Consider the following 24681-nt stretch of genomic DNA (forward strand, 5'->3'; position numbering starts at 1 on the left):
AAGAAAACAAAAATATAGTTATTATCCATACAATTAGATTATATAATTCATCAAAATTTTGAATGCATGTTGTTGATTATGGTTATTATAAAAAAACCAACATCACTTGACCAACCACAAATGTTTTGCTATAACAACTGTCTCTTAAAAATATAGTTATAGCAATCAAACAAAAGTTAACGCTCAAAAGTCAAGGGTCAGGAGCACAACTAAAGCAAACACTCATCTCCACAATGGTAACGTCAAATGAAACAATAAAACAGTATCATTTAAACTGTTGTTTATTCTCAGTAAGATCTCCTGTAGACATCTGACAGAAATAAAGTCAGTCTGGTTAGTAATGAGTGAAGCTGGTAAAGCTGTTTGTTGATTGTTTAAATCTTCAGTTGATTTCATCTAAGGCTGTGGCTGAAGTCAGTTGTAGTTCTTGTGTATGTCTTGTTTCTCTTTCCATCAGTGAATCTGTTCGTTAACAGCAGCTGTTCATCAGTGTCTGAATTCACTCATTAGTTTTCATTCTCTCTGTCAGGTGGACTATATTAGTAAACTCATGTAGGGAATAGTGAATGAGGGTGTAGGGTGTGATTTGAAACACAGCCTCTGAGTATCGGCTTTGAACGCTGTTAATTCACGATATATAGCAGCAGGATACTTTCTCGAAAATGACAAATATTACCCAGAATGCACTGTTTTAATGGAAAACAGAATGTTACTGTCAAAATTTGCCTGTTTTTTTACAGCGATTTTTAACAGTGTGTATGAAGTTTACAATGAATTGGCAAATATCTTGCCAAAGTTTTCTTATGTAAACACATTTCCAAAAAAGATGCAGGACAGTCTCTGGTTGTGAGTCACAGAAAGTACAGTTCACATCTATGTTTAATTTGAATTTCGACACAATAAATGTTTTAACAGATAGTACTGATGAATGAGCTTAAAAGAAATCTCTTTAACCTTATTTACCAATAAATACTTGTTAGGAAGCGTCCAAACCTTTTTCCACAAAATATTTTTCACTGATCTATTCCATTTTGAAATAGCGTGAGGAGTGGAAACACAGTCATTAAGAAAAAGAAAGCAAATATTTCTGTTATTTTTCAGTGTAGATTTAAAACATATCCCACCTACATACGTGTCAACAGGGTCTGGAGAGGCATTTCAGAACTTGTCAAAGCACTGTTATAGCCCTTAAATAACATGATTACACCATTCGGGATAGCACCAAATACAGTGGCAAACTGTTTTGGAGTAACAGGAAACTTATAGTGAGAAAGAAATTCTTGATAAGTAAACAAGTAACCACTCTTATGAAATAATTGACTAACCAGATCGATACCATTCTTAAACCAGTTTTCAAAAAATAGGGACTTATGTTTATAACAGATATTCTTATTATTCCAAATGAAGTAACTAGTTGGAGAAAAATTGTGTTTGAAAATCATAGACCATGCCAAAAGTGCTTGTTTGTGGAAATTAGAAAGAGCAACAGGGATCTTCTCAATACTGTAGTTACATAATAATAGAAAATTCAAACCTCCCAACTGTGAAAATATATACTCTGGTATAATATTCCAAATACTGAATGGATTTTTCAAGTAGTTCCTCAACCAGTTGGTTTTAAAGGTATTATTTAACGTTGAAAAATCAATCAAATTAAGACCTCCGTTACTGTAGCTGTTAGATAGAACAGATTTTTTGATGTAATGCGTCTTATTTTTCCATACAAAGTTACATAATTGTTGATCAATCTTTTTACACATCGCTTTATCGGGTTCTAAAGAGATGGCTGCAAATGTTAGACGTGAAAATCCCTTCTGCCTTGGAAAGGATTATCCTTCCTTTTAGAGACAAGTCTCTCTGAAGCCACTGATTGAGTTTTCTTTTAGTTTTCTCTAAGATGGGCAAGAAGTTTAATTCACATCTAAGTTTTGGATTTTTGGATATTACTATTCCAAGGTAGGTTATTGCCTCTTTGACTTGGATATTACATATACTGGAAACAGAGAGTTGCTTAACTGGCATCAATTCACATTTGTGAATATTTAAGAAGAAGCCCAGAAGCATTGGAGAACATTTTAATAGTATTAAGAGCTAAAGGAATCTGGTCTGAATTTTTAAGGAAAAGGGTAGTATCATCAGCCAATTGGCTGATGATGATTTCCCTTCCCATGATACTAATCCCTTGCAAGGTACTATTCTTAATGTGACTGGCTAATAATTGAGTAGTCAACATAAACAAGTATGGTGAAATAGGGCACCCCTGACGTATTCCTCGTTGCAGATCAAATCTTGGAGAAGTACCATACTTAAGCTTAATTGAAGAGTTACCATGAGCATACAAAGTTTTAACAGTTTTAATGAACAGGTCCCCGAAACCAAATTTTTCTAAAGTTTTAAATATAAAATCATGTTCTATAGAATCAAAGGCTTTGTAAAAGTCCAGAAAAAGCATATAACTATCATCCTTCACTAACTCTGAATAGTCTAACAAATCAAAAACCAACTGAATATTATTTGAGATGTGTCTGTTTTTTAGAAAGCCTGATTGTGTTTCATCTATTACGTCCTGTAAAACAATTTTTAAACGTTTTGCAAAGATTGTAGCAATAATTTTATAATCACAATTTAAAAGACTGATTGGACGCCAATTGTCTATTAGTAATAAGTATTTTTTAGGCTTAGGGATGAGAGTTATTAAACTCTGAGTTAGGGTAGGGGGGAGATATTCCACCCTAATGCTTTCATATATAACCTCTAATAAGAAAGGGGCCAAATCTTTTGCAAATTTTTGGTAAAAATTCTGAAGTAAGGCCGTCTATGCCTGGTGATTTATTAACTTTTAAATATTTGATTGATTCAAGGACCTCAGATAACGTAATGGGACGATCACAAAAATCTTTGTCAGGAGCACTAATATAATTAATATTGTCTATAGAGTTCATAAAGGATATAGTGCTGTCATAACAGAATTGACTGCTATAAAGATCCTTATAGAATTCAGAACAATGTTTGCCCATTTCTTTTGGGTCTTCAGAAATAGAGTTACTGATGAATATTATTTTTAGTTAGGGATTTTTCCAACCTAAAAAAGTAAGCCGTATTTTGTTCTCCTTCTTCAAGCCAGCGTCTTCTGGACCTTACGAAAGCACCTTCAGCTTTTAATTTATAAAGTTCATCCAATTTGTGCTGATGCTCAAAAAGACTATTACTTTCCTCCACAGATAAGCTATCAGGGCATTTGGATGATAGGTATGCAATGGTTGAAATTATGTTCTCTTCTTGTGCTCTTTTGAGTTTAGCAACTTTAACTTATGAAAAACTTGCCCAATTCAAATTTAAGCAACTCCCAATGTTTGCCATAAATGCGTTCTGCTTTAGCTTTAGTCCAAAATAAATTAATTAATTCCTTTACCTTAAGAGTAACGGTTTCATGCTTAAGTACAGAGCTATTAAGTTTCCAATAGAAATTATACATTTTAGAAGACGATATTGGCTGTAAATCAATATGGATTTGTATTGCTTTGTGATCAGTTAACGGGGTAGATAAGATATCAGTATTCAGATTGTCTTCAAGTGTACGGGAAACTAACCATAAATCTATTCTCGATTGCTTAGACCTTGACTTATTACACCAGGTAAAGGCTATGGCATGAGGGTGCTTAACTCTCCACACATCAATCAGATCAAATCTTTCCATCAACATTTTTAGCTTTACATTTGTATTAGTACAAGAACCAGGAGGCCATCTGTCAATTATATTATCTAATGTGATATTAAAGTCACCACCCAAGAGTATATGCATCAGGAAATTTGGCTAACCAATGAACAATTTTCTCTTCTAACTTATCTAAAAAAAACATCATTTTCTGTCTTTGAATTATACCCATAAATATTCATGACAATAAAATTAATGTTCTGAATTTGAATAACATGACATATAAAATGCCCGTTGGTATCGAAGTCCGTATAAGGAAGTTTACCAACAAATAAGTTTTTGAGTGTACAAACCCCGGCAGACCGTTGAGAAGCATGAGAACAAAAAATAGCATTTCCCCACTGGGATTTCCAAAAACGCATATCCTCAGAGATGCTGAGTGTCTCTTGAAGAAAACAAACATCTGTTTTATATTGTTTGACAAATAAAAAAATGGCTTTCCGTTTTAAATTGTTCCTTAGTCCCCTGGGATTGAGTGAAGTTGTTGATAAAGACATCAAAATAACAAGATCTGAAAAAAAAAAAAAAAACAAAAAAAAAAAACAAGTCACTTGAACAAGTTCCTTAGAACAAAAGCTTAAAGACAGCTACTAACTGTGGTGAGGACATAGCACTACATCAACTATGACTACTTTGAGGATAAACGGACGAAACATGACTTCTGGCCATCAACTCAAAACATGACCATATAGTCCTGGTAAAAAAAAGAAGCCACATATATATACATAAGCAAGAATATTAACAGGAAACCTCAACTCAAAAAAAGGTCAATCAGCCTGTTGGAAAAATCTCCTTTTTCTCCACGAAGGCACGACCAGCTACAAAGTAGGCAATTTTTCCTGCTGCCTCATCTACTAGTGGCCACAGCTTCATTCTGTTTTCTCTGTCGGCCTTACAGAGATCCTCTCTGAAACGCAGACCACTTTCCCGTAGAAACGGAGAATTTTTGGCTACCTCCCATACCGCTGCTCTGAGTGTACGCGAAGAGAACTGAATGATTATACCGCGGGTAGAATTCACTTTCTTCAAACCAACACGATGCACTGTGTCAATCACATCCGGAAGACGATCACTGTGTTCTGCCAGTACTTTCTGACAGATGCGAATCACTTCTTTCCTTACATTTTTCTCATCTATGTTTTCTGGCATGCCATGTAATTTCAAATTCCAGCGTCTAGAGTATCGCTCTAATTCAGTGATGCGTGACTCCAAAACGCCGATTCGATTACTCTCCTTCAAAAGCGATGACTCGACCTGGGAAACCTTTGGTCTTCACCTCATTCACATCTTCACATACGGAGTTCAGCTTTTCTTTCAAACCAGCACTGTGAGAAGTATTCGCCGCAACCATTGACTCCAGTTTATCAGACCTCATGTTGATTAGCTCAGAAAGTTTCGTGATAATGTCGTCAGCGGACTCACCGCGGCCTTTTTTGGGGGGAGGCTTCAGAGGAGTAGAAGGAAGCGAGGGGAAATCTTCTACTGACAACATTTCTTCAGGCCCATAATAGTCGTGACAACTGTCAATTAAAACGTTACAGGCAGCAGCAGAGTTAGTCGTCTCCGTGTCAGCAGCCATTTCTTTCTTCTTCGTCGCAGAATTCTTTCTTTTCTTATCAGCTGACATGTTTCTGTATGGACTGTGGTAAACGAATAGCACTAAGCATCCAGTTAAAACGTAAACTGATAAAGAAATGTCCGTCTTATTGCTCAGATTTATTTTTGTTGATGGGCGCTATAACTCAACACCTGTGCTCACGGCGCCATCTTGCGCGCTCCTCGAGTCTGGAGCATCATGAAGCACAAGCATGTGTTGATGATGTCATAGTGATTGACAGGACAGGAGTGGGCGGGTCTTGTGTTGTTAAAGTGATCTCTTCCTCTCTTCTGCTCATTCACTCCATCAGGAACTTATTTATCCAGCAGAGCCTTGTCTACATCTGAATCCTTCACTCTCTTTCCTGAGAAATCTGAAGGAAAATACAGACAATGACGAATTAAAAACTGAGAACATTTTGATAAATATGCAAACATTTTGAAAAAAATGTCAAGCATTCATATCTAGCTCAAGCAGTTTTCTCACAAATGAAAATGACATTTATTATATTTGTGAACTCAGACTTCTACTAGAATATGCAAACTGAAATGTAAAGTTTAATTGTATATTTAGCACTTTTACATCTTGAAGTTTGTAGCATTAAAATCATTTCTCTCAGAACAGCTGCTGTTTAATTCACTTACAGTCCTCTGAAATCTGAATTAAACTGTATGAAGCCAAATCACACACACATCAGATCATGATATTGTAGTAAAGTAAAAGATATTGAGTGCAAACAGCAGATTCTCACCATTCCATGATTCCCCCCTCGCTTCATTTGTCACAGCAGCACAGAGAAGCAGAGAAATACAGACACGTCCATTAGATCAGTGTGTGCATGAGAACAACAGAGTTAATCAGTTACTACAGAAACATCATTCACACACTCTTTTATCAGTTCAGATGAAGACGGTGTTTCTGAGGAGAAGACTATAATATACATGTGTTTCTACAGAGAATATGAAGAAAAGCTGAATGAAATATTCACTGAGGTGAAGCTACTTTAATCATTTTGAATCTTTAATAATAAAGAATGAAATGATCTACAGAACAAACTCTGAATGGAGTTTGAACATTGAGCAGATTTACCTGCAGGAAAATAACTGAATGTATGAGGAAGAACTATGATCATTATTACACTGACTGGAGTGACTCACCTCTGATAACACTGTATGTCATGTATGTGTCCCCTTTACTGCTGCGGATCTTCAGTTTATAATGTCCAGCATGTTCATCTGCAGAGTTCAGGATGGTCAGATCTCCAGTCGTCTTGTTCAGCTTCAGTCTGCCTCTGAATCTCCCATCAGGACCATCATACGGCTCTACAGTCCCTTCTCTGACTTCAGCTATGAGAGAGTTTTCAGCTCCAAACCTCCACTCTATCACATCATCTCTCTCTATTTTAGGATGATAAGTGTACAGATCGACAGATTCTCCCGCAGTCATTCTCACAGTCCTCACTTCATGTCACAGCAGCACAGAGAAAGAGAGAAATGAGGAGATTATAACAGGTCAAGTTCCATTCAGGATGTGTGTGTGTGTGTGTGTGTGTGTGTACACATGTACAATCAGAAGTGGTTCTGGGTTATTTGGTGCTCCAGGCAAAATATGACACATCACTCCCCAAAGGTATGAGAACGGAACATTACACTGATACTCTTTTATTGTAGAACTATATAAGCACTTATCTAAAATAACTATTAAATAATAAAAATACCTAGAAAACTGTCTGATGCTGCTAAATCATGAAATCTGTACATTCAACATGTACGATGGATCCTTCCTTTCTGTACAAGTTAAAGGTGCACTATGTTATTTCACTGGTCAGTCGTGGAAGTCTGGAAACCATGAGAGAAGAGAGTTCTGGAGCACCAGCATGAAGAGATTCACGAGTGCACAGGATCATGCTTGTCAGACGAAGAGCCATTAATAACAGCACACTGTATATTAGAGAGTACTGCGCTGCATTACCTGCTTGTGCTCTCATGTTAACGTGCTCTCAACATTATAATAAAGGCATGAATGAACGATAAAGAAGAGAAGGTCATGTCTGAAAGTGTCACGCCGCTGTGAGCTCTAGACAGATGCTTATATTGCCCAGGATCTGCCACTGTATTCATTTTGTGACAGGACATGAATAACTATAATATTCTACAACAAAATTAAACATGTTTTTATACACATCCAATATTTATAAATGCAGGTAAATTATTTCTGCTTTATTGGTATGTTAATGTTCTGCTCTGCATTAAGTCATCATTTGAACAAATTGGATAAATTGAGGAAAACTCAAAATGAATGTCAAGTCACAGTTAACACACTATAATGTGTACACTATAATACCTTTGTCTGTTAAATTGAGTTCAGAGTAGAACTGTTCATTCAGAGCATCACTCTTACATTCGAGTACATGTTAAAAATAAACTGGAAGACAGTTACTTACATGGAATGGACACCATGAACTTCTTGATCAAGATCCCTCTGCTGCTGATGGTCAGTAGTTTATAGAGTCCAGTGTGTTCAGGTGTGATGTCTGTGATGGTCAGTGATCCAGTCGTCTCATCCAGCTTCAGTCTGCCTCTGAATATCTCACCAGCAGCATCATCATACGTCTCTACAGTCCCTGCTTTGACTTGAGCTATGAGATCATCTTGCTCTCCAAACATCCACAGCATCTGTTCATCTCTCTGTATTTCAGGATCAGGCTTTAGAGTGACAGAATCTCTATATTTCACTGATTTCACCTCCACTTTCTCTGTCACAGCAGCACACAGACACAGAGAAAAACAGACAAATGTTGTCTTTAGATCAAGTGTGTTCACGTGAACATCAGAGTTTGAAATGACTACATCATGATCAGATGCTGTTTGATCTGAAATGAAGACACTTTGCTGTTGTCTGGAACAGAAACTTCATATTACTGTCTCTGCTTCAGATTTGATAACTCAAAGACAGAACTATAAATCTAAATGAATGTTATACAGAGTGCTGATCTTAATAAAAGCCCTGGATTTCATAAACTCTGAATGGGGTCTGAACATTAAGCAGTTTGATCTGAATTCCCTGCAGAAGAGCAGAATTATGGGTAATGACTGCACTGAAGATCTGTGATCATTATTATACTGACTTGAGCTAGTACTTACCGTTGACAGTGACGATGAATCTCTGCTGTGAAGCCCCACTTCTGGATATGATCTGTAGTGTATAGGGTCCAGAGTGTGCAGTTCTGCTGTTCCTGATGGTCAGAGATCCAGTCGTCTTGTCTGGCATCAGTCTGCCTCTGAATCTCCCATCAGCAGCAAACTCATATGTAAAGATCTTTCCGGTCTCTCCTCTGATTTCAGCTATGACAGTCTGCTGCTTTCCTTCTCCAAACATCCACTTCATCACATCATCTTTGTTTATTTTAATATTAGGCTCCAGAGTGATATCTTTTCCCCCAGTCTCAGTCACTGACACTGACAGCAGCACACAGAAACACAGAAACGAGGAGATTATTATTGAGTTTGCAAACGAACATGTCAGAATCATTTAATTTAGAGGACTGAGAGGATAGTGTGTGATTCTTCATATGTGCTTCTAATAATCACTTCATCTCCTGGATGACCTTTACCTAAAGATTTAGAACAATTTGCAATAATGTCCCATGTGCTAACAGGAATTAGATGGTTTATATAACTTTTACCACAGAAAAAAGAAAAGAAAAAGAAAATCAGGTTTTAGTCAAAGGAACAACTGTACATTCAGGTAAATATTAATATACAACTTCTTCATCATCATAAAACTAAATACAAACATTGAGTTATTTACTTGTCCTTCTGTTCGTCCAAATGAAGAGTAGATGTTGATGAATCTTCACGCAGCTCTTCATCTAACAACAGTTTCTAGGTCCTTCACTATACATTATTAAAGAAAACGAGTGCATGTGCTGCAAGACTTCTGAACTCATAAAACAGCTTCAGTTTAACTGTTTATTTGCTGAAAATCTTGGCTGTAATTCTCAAATATTATTTTTCATACTCAAACATGTGTGTGGAGTTCACCTATTAAATATATTGAGGTAATTAATTCCCTCTCTCATGTTTGAGCTCAGATAAGTTCAGTGATGTATTTCAGAGCTGTAGTGAGCAGAAGATGATCAGTGAATAATCACTCATATTTCTGTCTGTTCTCACACAAACATCACATGACTCTGAATATAGAGTCACATGACACTTTATGACAGATGACTCTTACTCATACATAAAGCAGTTTCACAGACATGTCTCTAAAAACTGTTGCTGTATTCAAAAGTGCTTCATAATGTTATCCAGATATTTTGTATTTGACAGAGGGAATAAAGTCATACACGTCTGCAGTGGCATGAAGGTGGATAAATGATGACAGAATGGATATTTTATAATAAACTATTGCTTCCCAGGAATAAATAAATATCACTAACTGTCCAGACATGTTGAGATATATTATAAACATGAGTGTCTTTTACAGTACATCACTCTCTCCAGATCATGTTCTTGTGTTTCTGTGTTAATAGTTGTAATGTTTAACTGAAGCAGATGAATGGAGCCACACACAATGACACAAACACACACGTGTGTAAGGAAATATGAAAGACTGGAGCAGCCCAGATACAACTCAGAATGAAAGGTCAAAGCACAGCAAGACTATGATTTTAGACTAGTTTCTGCTAAATATCTCAATCTTCAATAGAAGAAGAATAAAACTACATGAATAGACATAATCAAAGACAGATCTTAAATTCAGCTTTTTAAAGAGATTGATAATCAGTAATTAGTGTATTAGTAATTCAGCTCAATACCACACAGTCACACTTCATCAATTACAAGCAGAACTTGTGCTTAAAGCAGAAATGTTGAGTGAAAACTCACACTATATATTTAAACTCTACTGAAGCACAATAAAGCTCAATGTTTTTCTGTTGCTGTGTCAACTGTAATACTTACACGTTTGTTTTAGTACTTCATAGATCTTGCGGCGATGGTAAATCACAGCAGCAGCAGCAGCAGCAGCAGCAGCAGCAGCAGCTAGAATCAGCACAACAACAATCCCTGCTATTTCACCTGCAGACAGACCTCCTGTAATGATAAACAGAGACCGTCGTTAGTGTGCATGTTAGTGTGCATGTGTGTCTGATCTATAACAAACACTACACACATCAGAAAAGATATTGAAAAAACTTTATTTGTTCAATATTTTGAAAAAAAAAGGGGTTGACATGATATCTATAGGATAATATTTATGGTTTTGGAGCATTATTAAGTTGGCACAAGCCAACATACTGTTATGCTATTTAAACTTCTTATTATTTTTCTTCTTCTGAGACTAAATTAGCAAACCTATCTCCTCCTAGGGCTTTAAAGCCACAAGCCCCAAACTCGGCAGATACATGGGGCACGGGGTGTAGTTTGTTGCTATATCTTTTCAGACATCAGACTTACATTTTTTTTTATTATTAATTATTAAATGTCAGAAATTTCCCATAGACTCCCATTGTCTGAGAAAAATTGCGCCTCTACAGGAGCAATTCCTGGGACTGAGGGAGGAGTCTGCCTTAGTTTCACTTTTAAATCGGTTAAAAATACAAATAAATACATGAATTTATTTCACAATGACAAGCTAAACCAACATATCTGATTATTACAGGGGTCAGGGCTTATTAATAATTGATATCTAGCCACAGAACAGAGAGAAAGATGAGAGAGAAATCACCGCTCCGATCAGCGAGTGAAGTCTTACAACGAGCTCACAACAAATGAATTTATTCTTGTTTAAGACCTTTTTAAAATAAAATATTACAGCAATTGCACACAATCCACCCATTAGAACACACTAAGAACTAAAAGCAGGTGTTTTTCAGCTGTTGAAGTGTGAAAATGAAAGATTTGCAGCAGCCTCTCTGACAGCGCGAGACCTCAACACTGGCATGAGAAAAAGGTCTACATATTGAAACTACAGCCTTTTACATTAAAACACTTCAGCGATTCAACACAAAACAATTAGAAGAACATATTATACGGATGAAAATGAGTGTTTATGTGTGGTTGTGAGATTTTGTTTTTTTTAGGGCTGAACTTATAACATCGATTGCTCTGCGCTCCAGAACACGGTGATGTCTGGCTTTTCGGCGAGAGAATGGACAAATAAAGACACATTTCATTCACACTGACAAGCTAAAACAATATATGTTATTATTATCGGGTCAGATCTCATTAATAATTGATGTCTGGCCAGAGATCAGTATGAAAGACGAGAAAAATCAGTGCAGTCCGATCGTGCTCACAATAAAAGCATTTTTATAGTTTTTTAAGAGCTTTTAAAAATAATATATTACAGCGATTGCACACAATCCATCCATTAGAACACAACAGGAGCTAAATTCAGGTGTTTTTGACCTGTTTAAGAGTCAAAATGAAAGACTATTTGACAGCGCGAGGCGGTCGTTTTCTAAACACTGGAAGGGGAAAAAAGCCTACACACAGAAACTACAGCGTTTTACATTAAAACACTACAGCGAATCAACACAAAACAATTAGAAGAATATATTATAGAGATTAAAATGAGTGCTTGTGAGATATTTTTGTCTTAGGGCAGAATAACACCTTGCATCGATCTCTCTCGTTACAGAGGACGCTGATTCTGGCTTTTCGGTGCAAGAACGGACAAATCACATAAAAGATTATTTCAAAATACATAATAGCTTGGTGAATATAAACGAAAACAGCCACGTGAACAAACTGTAGAAAAATAAATCGGAAATGGATCATGATACTGGATTTGAATATTAAAGTGACTGCATTTACCAGCTGCTTTCTGTTTTCAATTTTAATCTATAAAAAACAGAAAATCATTCGTCTTGGCTGCTTTTTTGTATGTGTATATTTTGTACTGTCAATAGTAAATATTATGAAAACAATAACTGTTGTAATTTTGTCATCATTATATAGTTTATGTATTATAATTGCAAAAAAAATAATTTATCAACTCACATAGTTATCATTCATCACTGCTTAAAAATGTAAGTTGAAAAATAAAGTCTTAAAGCATGAAATAAGATACAGAATCAGTAAATTCGATTTTAATGTGGGTATATTATCAGTGAACTAATCATTAAACATTTGTAATCATTCAAAAAATATGGGCCCCTTTCATAATGTTGTTCAGAAATGAAGGCCACAATGCTAATGTTATCCACACAATGGCGCCACAGGATAGCAAATACTTCAATATCTGTTCAAAGATTTGAAAATGTTTCATTTACGTGCATAAATATAAAATGCATATACATGCATTCTATTTTCATAAACTTTAATAAAGCCCAATATAGTATTTATGCAAAAACTGTAATCTCCTAAGTACCATTACTTTTTTCTTATTTTAATAGTATTGACAACATATTTCTCAAGTTATCACACATAAAGTGAAGAAATGAAACTATATTAGTTATTTATTTTCATATTGTCAATATAATAGTACTCACATAAGGACTCATAAGCTGTTGTCATAGTCTAGGCTTTTTATTAGAACAGAAAACAGCAAGGGTCCACAGAAAAATACTGCTGTAGGTTTTTTTTTTTTTTTTTTGCTGCAAGGCAGCTTAAGAACGTTGGACACACAAGTAATGTAGCTCTTTTGCCCCAAGGCCAAGCCAACATCAAAGTTAGTTCACTAACTTTACATTCTAGTTATGTTGGCTTGGCACAAGCCAACATACTGTTATGCTATTTAAACTTCTTATTTTTCTTTTTCTTATTATTCTTTTTCTGAGACTTAAATTTCCAAACCTATCTCCTCCTAGGGCTTTAAAGCCACAAGCCCCAAACTCGGCAGAGACCTGCGGCATTGGGGGCAGCTGTGTGCTATATCTTTTCGGACTGATCATATTTACAGTTTTTTTTTAATTAATTATTAAAAGTCAGAAATTTCCCATAGACTTCCATTGTCTGAGAAAAATTGCGCCTCTACAGGAGCAATTCCCGGGACTGAAAGGGAGGAGTCTCCCTTAGTTTCACTTTTAAATCGGTTGAAAATAAAAATAGATATATACATTTCATTCAAACTGACAAGCGAAACCAACATATCTTATTATTACAGGGGTCAGGGCTCATTAATAATTAATGTCTGGCCACAGAACGGAGAGAAAGACGAAAGAGAAATCACCGCTCTAATCAGCGAGTGCAGTCTTACAGCGACCTCACAACAAACAAATTTATTCTTGTTTAAGACCTTTTAAAAATAAAATATTACAGCGATTGCAAACAATCCCCCCATTAGAACACACCAACAGCTAAATTCAGATGTGTGTAAGCTGTTAAAGTGTTAAAATTACAGATTTGCAGCAGCCTATCTGACAGCGCGAGACTTCAACACTGGCATGGGGAAAAAGGTCTACATACTGAAACTACAGCCTTTTACATTAAAACACTCCAGCGAATCAACACAAAACAATTAGAAGAACATATTATACAGATGAAAATGAGTGTTCATGAGTGCTTGTGAGACTTTCTTTTTCTAAGGGCTGAACATCACATCGATTGCTCTGCACTCCAGAACACGGTGATGTCTGGCTTTTCGGGGCGAGAACGGACAAATAAATACACATTTCATTCACACTGACAAGCTAAAACAACATGTGTTATTATTACCGGGTCAGATCTCATTAATAATTGATGTCTGGCCAGATATCAGTATAAAATACGAGAGAAAAATCTCCGCTCCGATCAGAGAGTGCAGTCCGGTCGTGCTCACAATAAAAGCATTTTTATAGTTTTTTAAGAGCTTTTAAAAATAATATATTACAGCGATTGCACGCAATCCACCCATTAGAACACAACAAGAGCTAAATTCAGGTGTTTGTGAGCTAAATGAAAGACTATTTGACAGCGCGAGGCGGCCGTTTTCTAAACACTGGAAGGGAAAAAAGTCTACACACAGAAACTACAGCCTTTTACATTTAAACACTCCAGCGAATCAACACATAACAATTAGAAAAATATATTATAGAGATTAAAATGAGTGCTTGTGAGATTTTATTTGTCTAAGGGCAGAATAACACATTGCATCGATCTCTCGAGTTACAGAGGACGCTGATTTTGGCTTTTCGGCGCAAGAACGGACAAATCACAAACAAGATTATTTCAAAATACATAATAGCTTGGCGAATATAAACGAAAACAGCCACGTGAACATAAACTGTAGAGAAATAAATCTGAAGTGAATCATGAAACTTGATTTGAATATTGAAGTGACTGCATTTACCAGCTGCTTTCTGTTTTCAATTTTAATCTATAAAAAACAGAAAATCATTCGTCTTGGCTGCTTTTTTGTATGTGTGTATGTATTCATGTATTTATTTATTTTATTTTATTTTTGCTTTTATTTATTTTATTTTTTGCTCTATAACTACAATAAATCTATATTTAATTAAATCTATGACATGTTATTGTACATTTGATTTGTCCATTTCTGCATCTAAACACCTAAAAACCTAAAACATTGTCTTTTATACTATTGTTTGCAATTTCTTTATCGTCCAGTTTAACTTGTGTCTTCACTTTAATTTTCATAATAAACTTGTTTGTTAGATTATAGACAGTTACAGTGGTCTATAATGAATATTACCAGGGTTTGTACAAGCTGCTTAAAATGCTTCAAGTAGGCTACTTTTTTTAAATGTAAAATCTAAAAAAAAAAAAAAAAAAAACCTTGGAAAACAGTCATATTTACGAAAAGGTGCTTGACAAATAGAAAAAAAAAAAAGAATTAAATTAGTGTTTAATTTTTAGTAATGACCATATTTGTTGTCATAAAAACCTTCTTCGTTACAATACAAAATAACAATTGTCAATAGTAAATATTATGAAAACAATAACTGTTGTAATTTTGTCATCATTATATAGTTTATGTATTATAATTGCAAAAAACAAAAAACAATTTAGCAACTCACATAGTTATCATTCATCACTGCTTAAAAAATGTAAGTTGAAAAATAAACTCTTAAAGCATGAAATAAGGTACAGAATCAGTAAATTAGATTTTAATGTGGTTATCAGTAAACTAATCATTAAATATTTGTAATCATTCAAAAAATATTGGTCCCTTTCATAATGTTGTTCAGAATTGAAGGCCACAATGCTAATGTTGTCCACACGATGGCGCCACAGGATAGCAAATACTTCAATATCTGTTCAAAGATTTGAAAATGTTTCATTTATGTGCATAAATATAAAATGCATATACATGCATTCTATTTTCATAAACTTTAATAAAGCCCAATATAGTATTTATGCAAAAACTGTAATCTCGTAAATACCATTACTTTTTTCTTATTTTAATAGTATTGACAACATATTTCACAAGTTATCACACATAAAGTGAAGAAGGGACACTATATTAGTTATCTATTTTCATATCTATTTTCACCTTGACTTAAACCGCATTGTTTCATTTACCTTCTGTGTCGTTGCCCACAACACTTCAGTGAGAGCTGTTGTCATAGCCTAGGCTTTTTATTAGAACAGAAAACAGCAAGGGTCCATAGAAAAATACTGTTGTAGGTTTTTTCCCACCAAGGCAGCTCAAGAAGGTTGGACACACAAGTACAGTGGCTCTTTTGGCCCAAGGCCAAGCCAACATCAAAGTTCGAACCTCGAACTTTACATTCTAGTTATTATTATTATTCTTCTGAGCCAAATTTTAAACACTATCTCCTCCTAGAGCTTTCAAGCTAGAACCACCAAACTCGGGTCAGACCTTCAGACTGGTCTGACTTGGGTTGCTATATCTTTTCTAACTGATCCGGCTTATGGTTTTCGTAAACCAGACTACCAAAACCACCTTAAATCCCATAGACTTTCATTGAGGGGGGTGCAAACTTTTACAAAATAAGACTTATAATGTATTTAAGTTGTCTACTACCATAGCAAACCTTAAAAACTCTCTACTGAGAATACAGCTAAAACCAGCCTAAGCTGATCAGTTGCTTTGGCTAGTCTCCCAAGCTGGTTTTTAAGTGGTTTTGGCCACTGTCACGCTGGTCTTAGCTGGGTTTTAGCTGGTTTTTACTGAATCCACTGGTTTAAGCTGGTTTTGGCCGGATTAGCATAGAAACATGCTAACAACATGCTAGTTACTCACTAATCATGCTAGAAACATGCCTTTAACATGGTTTTAAAGTGGTTTTGCCACTGTCATGCTGGCCTTATGTGGTCTTAGCTGGTCTTAGCTGGTTTTCTTTACTGAATCAACTGGTTTTAGCTGGTTTAGTATAGAAAAATGAAAACAACATGCTAGTTACTCACTAATCAGACTAGAAACATGCTTTTAACATGGTTTTAAAGTGGTTTTGGCCACTGTCACGCTGGCCTTAGGTGGTCTTAGCTGGTTTTAGCTGGTTTTCTTTACTGAATCAACTGGTTTTAGCTGGATTAGAATAGAAAAATGTTAACAACATGCTAGTTACTTGCGTATCAGACTAGAAACATACTTCTAACATGGTTTAAAGTGGTTTTGGCCACTGTCACGCTGGCCTCAGCTGGTCTTAGCTGGTCTTAGCTGGTTTTCTTTACTGAATCAACTGGTTTTAGCTGGTTTAGTATAGAAAAATTAAAACAACATGCTAGTTACTCACTAATCAGACTAGAAACATGCTTTTAACATGGTTTTAAAGTAGTTTTGGCCACTGTCACGCTGGTCTTAGCTGGTCTTAGCTGGTTTTCTTTACTGAATCAACTGGTTTTAGCTAGATTATCATAGAAACATGTTAACAACATGTTAGTAACTTGATAATCAGGTTAGAAATATGCTTTTAACATGGTTTTAAAGTAGTTTTGGCCACTGTCACGCTGGTCTTAGCTGGTTTCTAACTGAATCAACTGGTTTTACCTGGATTACTTGCTAGTCATGCTAGAAACATGCTAGTCACTTGCTAATCATGCTAACAAAATACTAGTCACTTTGCTAATCATGCTAACAAAATGCTAGTCACTTTGTTAATCATGCTTAAAAACATGCTAGAAACATGCTACAGACATGCTAGTCATGCTAGCAACATGCTAGAGACATGCTAGTCATGTTAACAGCATGCTATTCACTTGCTACTTATGCTAGCTACATGCTAGCAACATGCTAATCACTTGCTAATCATGCTAACGACATGCTAGTCTCTTGTTAATCATGGTTACAACATGCTAGTAACTTTGCTAATCATGCTAATAACATGCTAGTCACTTGCTAATCATGCTAATGACATGCTAGTCACTTGCTAGTCATGCTAGCAACATGCTAGTAACTTTGTTAATCATGTTAGCGACATGCTAGTCGCATGGTAATCATGCTAACAAAATGCTAGTCGCATATTAATCACGCTAAAAACATGCTAGCGACATGCTAACAACATGCTAATCATGCTAGAAACATGCTAGCAACATGCTAGCGGCATACTAGCAACATGCTAGTCATGCTAGAAACATGCTAGCAACATGCTAATCATGCTACACTGTAAAAAAAAGTCTGTAGTTTTTACAAAATAATTTTGGCAGCTGTGGTTGCCAGAATACTTTTGTAAAAAATACAGAAAAAACTGTAAACACAATTACGGCCAAAAACTGTAAATTTTACAGTACACTGTAAAAAAAAAGTCTGTAGTTTTTACAAAATAATTTTGGCAGCTGTGGTTGCCAGAATACTTTTGTAAAAAATACAGAAAAACTGTAAACACAATTACGGCCAAAAACTGTAAATTTTACAGTACACTGTAAAAAAAAGTCTGTAGTTTTTACAAAATAATTTTGGCAGCTGTGGTTGCCAGAATACTTTTGTAAAAAATACAGAAAAACTGTAAACACAATTACGGCCCCAAAAAACTGTAAAATTTTACAGTACACTGTAAAAAAAAGTCTGTAGTTTTTACAAAATAATTTTGGCAGCTGTGGTTGCCAGAATACTTTTGTAAAAAATACAGAAAAAACTGTAAACACAATTACGGCCAAAAAAACTGTAAATTTTTACAGTATAAAACTGTTATTTACAAACAAGAAAATTTGAATGTAAAACCAGTAAATTCAACAACGCACACTGCTATTAAAATCTGTTTTGTACCTTTAACATACTGACAACCACCATAATAATGCAGGTGGTAAAAGAGAAAGCCACATGAAGAATCGAAGTTCATCACAAGTAGCTTCGCCACAAGCAGAAGTTTATATTAATATATAGAAGGTGCACAAAGTCATTCATGCAAACACAAAACACCATCATGGTGACACACGATACTTAAACAATTCAATAAACTTTCATTAAACAGCAGAAGATGTAACATAAAGCCCAAATGTACAACTGATAACAAAAAACTATTAAAAAACATGATTATTTAAACAAAATACTTTCAAATGTGGAGCGTCACACAGGGAATTCTGGGAATATCAGTTTAGAATTTTTTGACTGTAAATTATACATTTATTTATTTATTTATTTTTTACTTCTAAAAACTGTAAAATTAACAGCATTTTACTGTAAAATTACATGAAATGTCTGGTTAGATCTTTTACAGTTTTTCCCTGTATATAGTACAGGAACTTACTGTTAACCTATTAACACTTTTTTTTGTAGCGTTTTTACAAAATTGTACAGTTAAAATGACACTTATTTTTTTACAGTGTACAATATGCTACAAACAAATAGCCTAAATTATAAAAAACAATATTATTATAATTGTAGCCATATTTTTTATATATATAGATGGGCAACCTCTCAGGTTCACAATTATTTTTATTTTTTTGTGGAAAAAAATGTATTACCTCAATTTGCATCGTTTCATCAATCATGCTAAAATTAGTCTACAGCATAAACTTGTAAAGTGACATACATACTTTATTTGTATTTTTAAAAACAACAGACTAAAACTTTAGTTTTTACAATATTTGCATGTCAAATTAACAAAATTGTTTTGTTATGAGTATTACAGTATTTCTCTGTTTTTGATACCAATAATTTGTAATTTTAACAAATTAATTTTGATTACAATCACATATTGTTATTGTAAATATAACAAAATATTATGTTTAATAGTTTACAAAATTCCACTGTGAATTAAACAAAAAAAATATGTTTTGGGGTTTACAATACTTTTCTGTATGGATTTTACATAGTTTTTCTGTAAATTTCACGGTCATTTTTTACAGTGTAGGAAACATGCTAGCAACATGCTAATCATGCTAGTAACATGCTAGCGACATGCTAGTCACTTGCTAATCATGCTACAAACATGTAAGTGACATTCTAGTCACTTGTTAATCATGCTAGAAACATTCTAGCAACATGATGTTAATTATTTAGGAATTGTTGGTGAATGCTAATCATGCTAGAAACATGCTGACAACATGCTAATCATGCCAGCAACATGTTAGTCGCATGATAATCATGCTATAAACATGTTAGCAACATACTAGCAACATGCTAACAACATACTAGAAACATGCTAGCAACATGCTAATCATGCTAGCAACTTGTTAATCATGCTAGAGACATGCTAGCTGCATGCTAATCATGCTAGGAACATGCTAGTAAAATGCTAGCGACATGCTAGTCACTTGCTAATCATGCTACAAACATGCTAGTGACATGCTAGATACCTTGCTAATCGTGTTAAGTACATGCTAGTCACTTTTGCTAATCATGCTAACAACATGCTAGCAACTTTGCTAATCATGCTAATGACATGGTAGTCACTTGCTTTTAATGCTAGCAATATGTTAATCACTTTCTTTTTTAAACTTCTTAACTTTTCAAATTTTTAAATCTTTTTAAACTTTTTAAACTTTTCAAACTTTCTAAATTTTTCAAACTTTCTGGTCAAACTTTCTGCTTGACCACAAACTTTACTATCTAGTTTTACTCTGTTATAGACAGCTGACTTAGGCTGTAAAATGGTTATTTGTGTCATAACATCAGACTATATTTGTGTGATCCCTAATCAAAATAACAAACATGATGAGAATTTAAACAACAGTGAAAACTTTTGCTCTGGTTACTCAAAAAGGGTCTTTAATCAAATTACAAAAATCTATTTGTATGAGGAAGTATTGTGAATTACATGCCATCTATTGTTTTCTAAGCTAAAGTGCTAATGGAAATGTACTGTATATGTCAATACTTTAAAAAAAAAGTTGTCTGAAGACTCACGGTTGACAGTGAGAATGAACTGCTGTAAGCCCTCTCTGCCTCTGATCTGTAGTTGATAGAGTCCAGAGTCTGTGGTTCTGATGTTTGTGATGGTCAGAGATCCAGTCTGATGATCCAGCTGCAGTCTGCCTCTGAATCTCTCTTCAGCATCGTATAAAGAGACCTCTTTAGTCTCTACATCAAGTTTAGCCAGGAGGATGCCTTTATCTCCAAAGACCCACAGCATCAGATCATCTCCATGTATTAGAGATTTATCAGGGTTTAGAGTGACAGATTCTCCCTTCATCACTGACACTGACTGTAACTTCACTCCATCTGTCCCACTAATCACACCTGGAGAACACACATAAACAGATTCTCAGAGAGACATTAACTTATAAAGTTAGATTGTAACAGATAGCGTGTAGTTTTATATTACACATCTTTACATCTGCTAATTCTAGTTAATAATAAAGCCCAAAAAGAGATAATACAGGTAGCTTTAACTTCGCTCACACATGCTGCAGGCTGGCAACAAGATAACAATGAACAGGAAATGAATAGGAAAGTGTGCCATGACACTCCATGAGTCCCAGAAATCCCAGAAAACAGACTGAAATGCTGTGACCTTCTGCACTTCCTTATAATAAACCAGTGCTTGTACCAAAAGCACTACTATGACTTTTCTCATCAGATTATTACAATGATGTACTTTAAGAAACAAATTTCACAAATCAAAGAAGTTGAACACATCAGGGTTTTTACACACTGCACATAACCCTGGGTTATCATTCTTTAGGGTTGTTTTAATGACCAAACTAAGCCCAGTTTTAACCTTTTCTAAAACAATATTTCACACTTATAATTTCAAAAGAGGGCTGGACCCTTTATGAAGCCCTGCTTGGTGCTAAATCTAGACATGCGCATCTGTTAAAAACAACAGATGCTGATCTCACATCATGTGCGGCATCATGACCCTTTAATGCACCTTTGATGTCACATTTCATTTACACATAATCAAACACAAAATAAAGAATTCAACTCCGCATTTACAAAAACATGAATTACTAACATAAAAAGGTCCCCTGAATTGCACTGAGTTTAGAACAGGGGTTACCAGACTGTGTCCTGGAGTCCTGCAGAGATTAGCTCCAGCTCACCTCAACACACCTGCCTGGAAGTCTGAAGAATACCAAGCAAGAGCTTGATTAGCTGCTTCAGGTGTGTTTTATTAGGGTTGGAGCTAACTCTGCTGGACTGAGTCTGGTGACCCCTGGTTTAGAACAACCCTGTACTGACAACCCCCACACACAAGAAAGAAAGAAAGAAAGAAAAGCAAATACTCACGTTGGACAGTAACATTAAATATCTTGTATGCAGGCCTAGTTCCTCCTCTAGAGATGGTTAGTTGATATTGTCCAGAGAGTCTGATTCTGGTGTTTCTGATGGTGAGAGAGCCAGTGATTTGATCCACCTGCAATCTCCCTCTGAATCTCTCATCATCGGTGACAAAAAATGAGGTGAAATCGTTATCTCTCGTTATATGAGATATTAAAGAGCCTTCAGGTCCAAACTTCCACACTATGGTATGATCGTTGAGTATTTGAGTAAGATCGGTGTTTAGAGTGACAGGATCTCCCTCTATCACTGATATATCAGTCTCTGCACCAGACACACCTGGAAGAAGAAGAAGAGTTTACAGGTATAGATTAAACTGATACCACACCTGTAACCTCAGATTCAACAGCTGCTGGAAATACTAACAGATATGGGATTACTGATCAATCAACTACATTATTAAAGAGTTTGTCAAAAAGAAAAACAACTGTATGAATTAGGACAACACACAATAATTGTTCGAGTGTTTAAACCATATTACTACATACTGAATTATATCAAGAGCTATAAATCTAACTTTGTGATTTATGCTCTACTTGCTTTTGTTTTAAAGGACAGCTGAGAGAGACAGAAAAGTAAAAGATGGACAGATCTTTGAGCACCTAAAAACATACACTGTGCAACAGCTCTGAACATTTCCTGCACTACAAAAATACTTCTTCTGAATTGCCTCACTTTCTACTCTGCCAGAATAAATAAATAATTGATAAAGTTTTAAAAGTTCAATAAATGTTTGAATAAGATTTATCTTGTTTGACTGCATCTTGAATAAAGCTGTATGGCTTTACTGCATATACAATACACAGTACACTCATATTACAGACAAATAAATAAATATTCAATTTACAAAAAAACTGGTTCTACAGACAGATGCATGATGTTTAATATTAAAATACACAGAAAATAGGGTTGTTGACTAAAAGTCAAATTTCTTTATGCAAGAGAAACGCTTGGGGAAAGGTTTCAAAACCTTCATTCAAGAAGGAGGCCTTAAGAAATTAAATCAAAAGCATCATAATATTCAAACTTAGGAATAAATATGTATATTATTTTACTGAGTATGCCTATAGTAAAAACTTATAAATAAATAAGTAAATGCCAGAAAATAATAACTTTCTTCTTTTTTTTTTAAACAAGTGAACCAGAAAACAAAAAAAATGTATCAAAAATAAAACAATAAAACAAAAATTACTTTTAAATTAATTTATACATATCCAAAAGAGAAGTCATCAAATTTTAAAGATTTGTATAAGAGTTTTACCTCATTCTACTATTGAATAAAGTTTAGATTTAAACCATCTGCAGATTCTGCACTTGTGAACAAAAAGCTTCCGAAGACATGACAAGAAATACATATATCCCAACTCTTTGCTTTCAAGAAAAATACCAAACCGGACTACCTTTACATTAAGAGGTAGGAATTAAACATCCTGGGACATTTTTGCACTTCCCCCAAAAAAGCCTGCACCATATCACCAAAAAAACAAAAAAAGATCTAAAATATCAATACTTGTTTCACAACAAATAAATAAACACACACACACACACACACACACACACACACAGAATTTACATCAAAATACATTTGAATCTTAAGAATTGGTTGGTAGGACAATTTCCACTTTGAATCCTGAAGCACACATCTTTAGTTTTAGTAAAAAGGGGAAGAGACAGACTTTTTTCTACTATTTTAAAATTTCGGTCATATCAAAATCTTTAAACACATAGCCTAGAATTCACATCTGATAGGATTTGGCTAATGATCCTATAAAATATCATTTCTAGTAACTCCTCACAAAAATCATAAACTTCTGAGGAAAGCCTCCTCAGTTCTAGGGAAACTTCTGTAACTATTAATCTTAAAGCACCTGGAACGGCTCTAATTATTATTTTATAAATATAAACGGTACACTGCATTGGCATTCCTCGCAAAACTCTCTACGCAGCGAAACATTTACATTATCATCCAAAAACTGGGCAATACCCAAATCCATTAGGATTTCCATTCTCGAAAAATACAGGCTTTCTACCCAAACTTTATACATCTATTGTTCCAAACAGTACACCATTCATGCGTTCATTCACCCCCTCTTCACACTTTTTAATCATGTCATATTTTATTATTTAACGTTACTGACATTTATTTCCAGTATAGCGTTCCCAAAACGAAACCGAAAGTAACGTTAGATGAAACCATAACACTTACCGTCCACCAACAAAACGAACAGCAAGAGCAACATCGTGTTACGTATGTTTCTTTAAAAATAGAGTTTAATAGAATTCATCGATGGGGATTATTTATAAATATATATATTCGGTTCGTTGAATCTCGGTTGAGTTTGTCGCTCTGAGCCGCGCCCAAACCCACGTACACCGGTAAATAACTAAAATAGGCCACTTAACTGCAACTAAGATTTACCACAGATTTATATATCGTATAATCGTATGTTTATCAACGATTAAAGGATGCAGAAAGCGAAAAGCAATATATATCCAAAGAAGGAAATTAGAAATCGCAAAACAGTCGCTTGAAATAGCTGCTGCTGCTTCTTTTTCGTCGTCGTCTTCTTCTTCTTCCTCGTTTAATGGCGGATGGCAAACAAGTTTTGGTGCATATTCCGCCACCTACTGAAAGCAGGCATTGCTTCTTCTTGGAGGAGCGTCTCGCTGCAGCCTGCGGTGGACATCCAACCCGGCCCACATCCAAGTGTTACGTCACAGACCACGCCCATGTCAAAATACGTCACATTCTCATTCATTTTGAAACAGGAAGAAGCATCTATAAGAAGATAAT

General features: G+C 35.0%; 1 protein-coding gene across 3 annotated transcripts; it reads right to left on the bottom strand.

The window, feature by feature from the left end:
* Positions 1-5509: 5509 nt before the first annotated feature.
* On the bottom strand, positions 5510-24457 carry LOC109086506. 3 transcript variants are annotated; one of them, XM_042753745.1, is made up of 9 exons: positions 24094-24457; positions 21837-22166; positions 20511-20843; positions 10277-10408; positions 8456-8770; positions 7756-8067; positions 6470-6772; positions 6064-6084; positions 5510-5685 (listed from the first exon to the last, which is right to left on the bottom strand). In XM_042753745.1, exons 1-9 carry the CDS (start codon positions 24125-24127, stop codon positions 5627-5629), a joined length of 1839 nt encoding a protein of 612 aa, XP_042609679.1. In that variant the 5' UTR covers positions 24128-24457; the 3' UTR covers positions 5510-5626. The 3 variants fall into 3 exon arrangements, with proteins under 3 accessions (XP_042609679.1, XP_042609681.1, XP_042609680.1); XM_042753747.1 differs by lacking the exons at positions 21837-22166; positions 24094-24457 and adding an exon at positions 21607-21713; XM_042753746.1 differs by lacking the exons at positions 21837-22166; positions 24094-24457 and adding an exon at positions 21562-21683.
* Between the last annotated feature and the right edge of the window lie 224 nt (positions 24458-24681).

This window comes from Cyprinus carpio, unplaced genomic scaffold (assembly GCF_018340385.1).
Source record: "Cyprinus carpio isolate SPL01 unplaced genomic scaffold, ASM1834038v1 S000000001, whole genome shotgun sequence".
NCBI classification, from domain to species: Eukaryota; Metazoa; Chordata; class Actinopteri; order Cypriniformes; family Cyprinidae; genus Cyprinus; species Cyprinus carpio.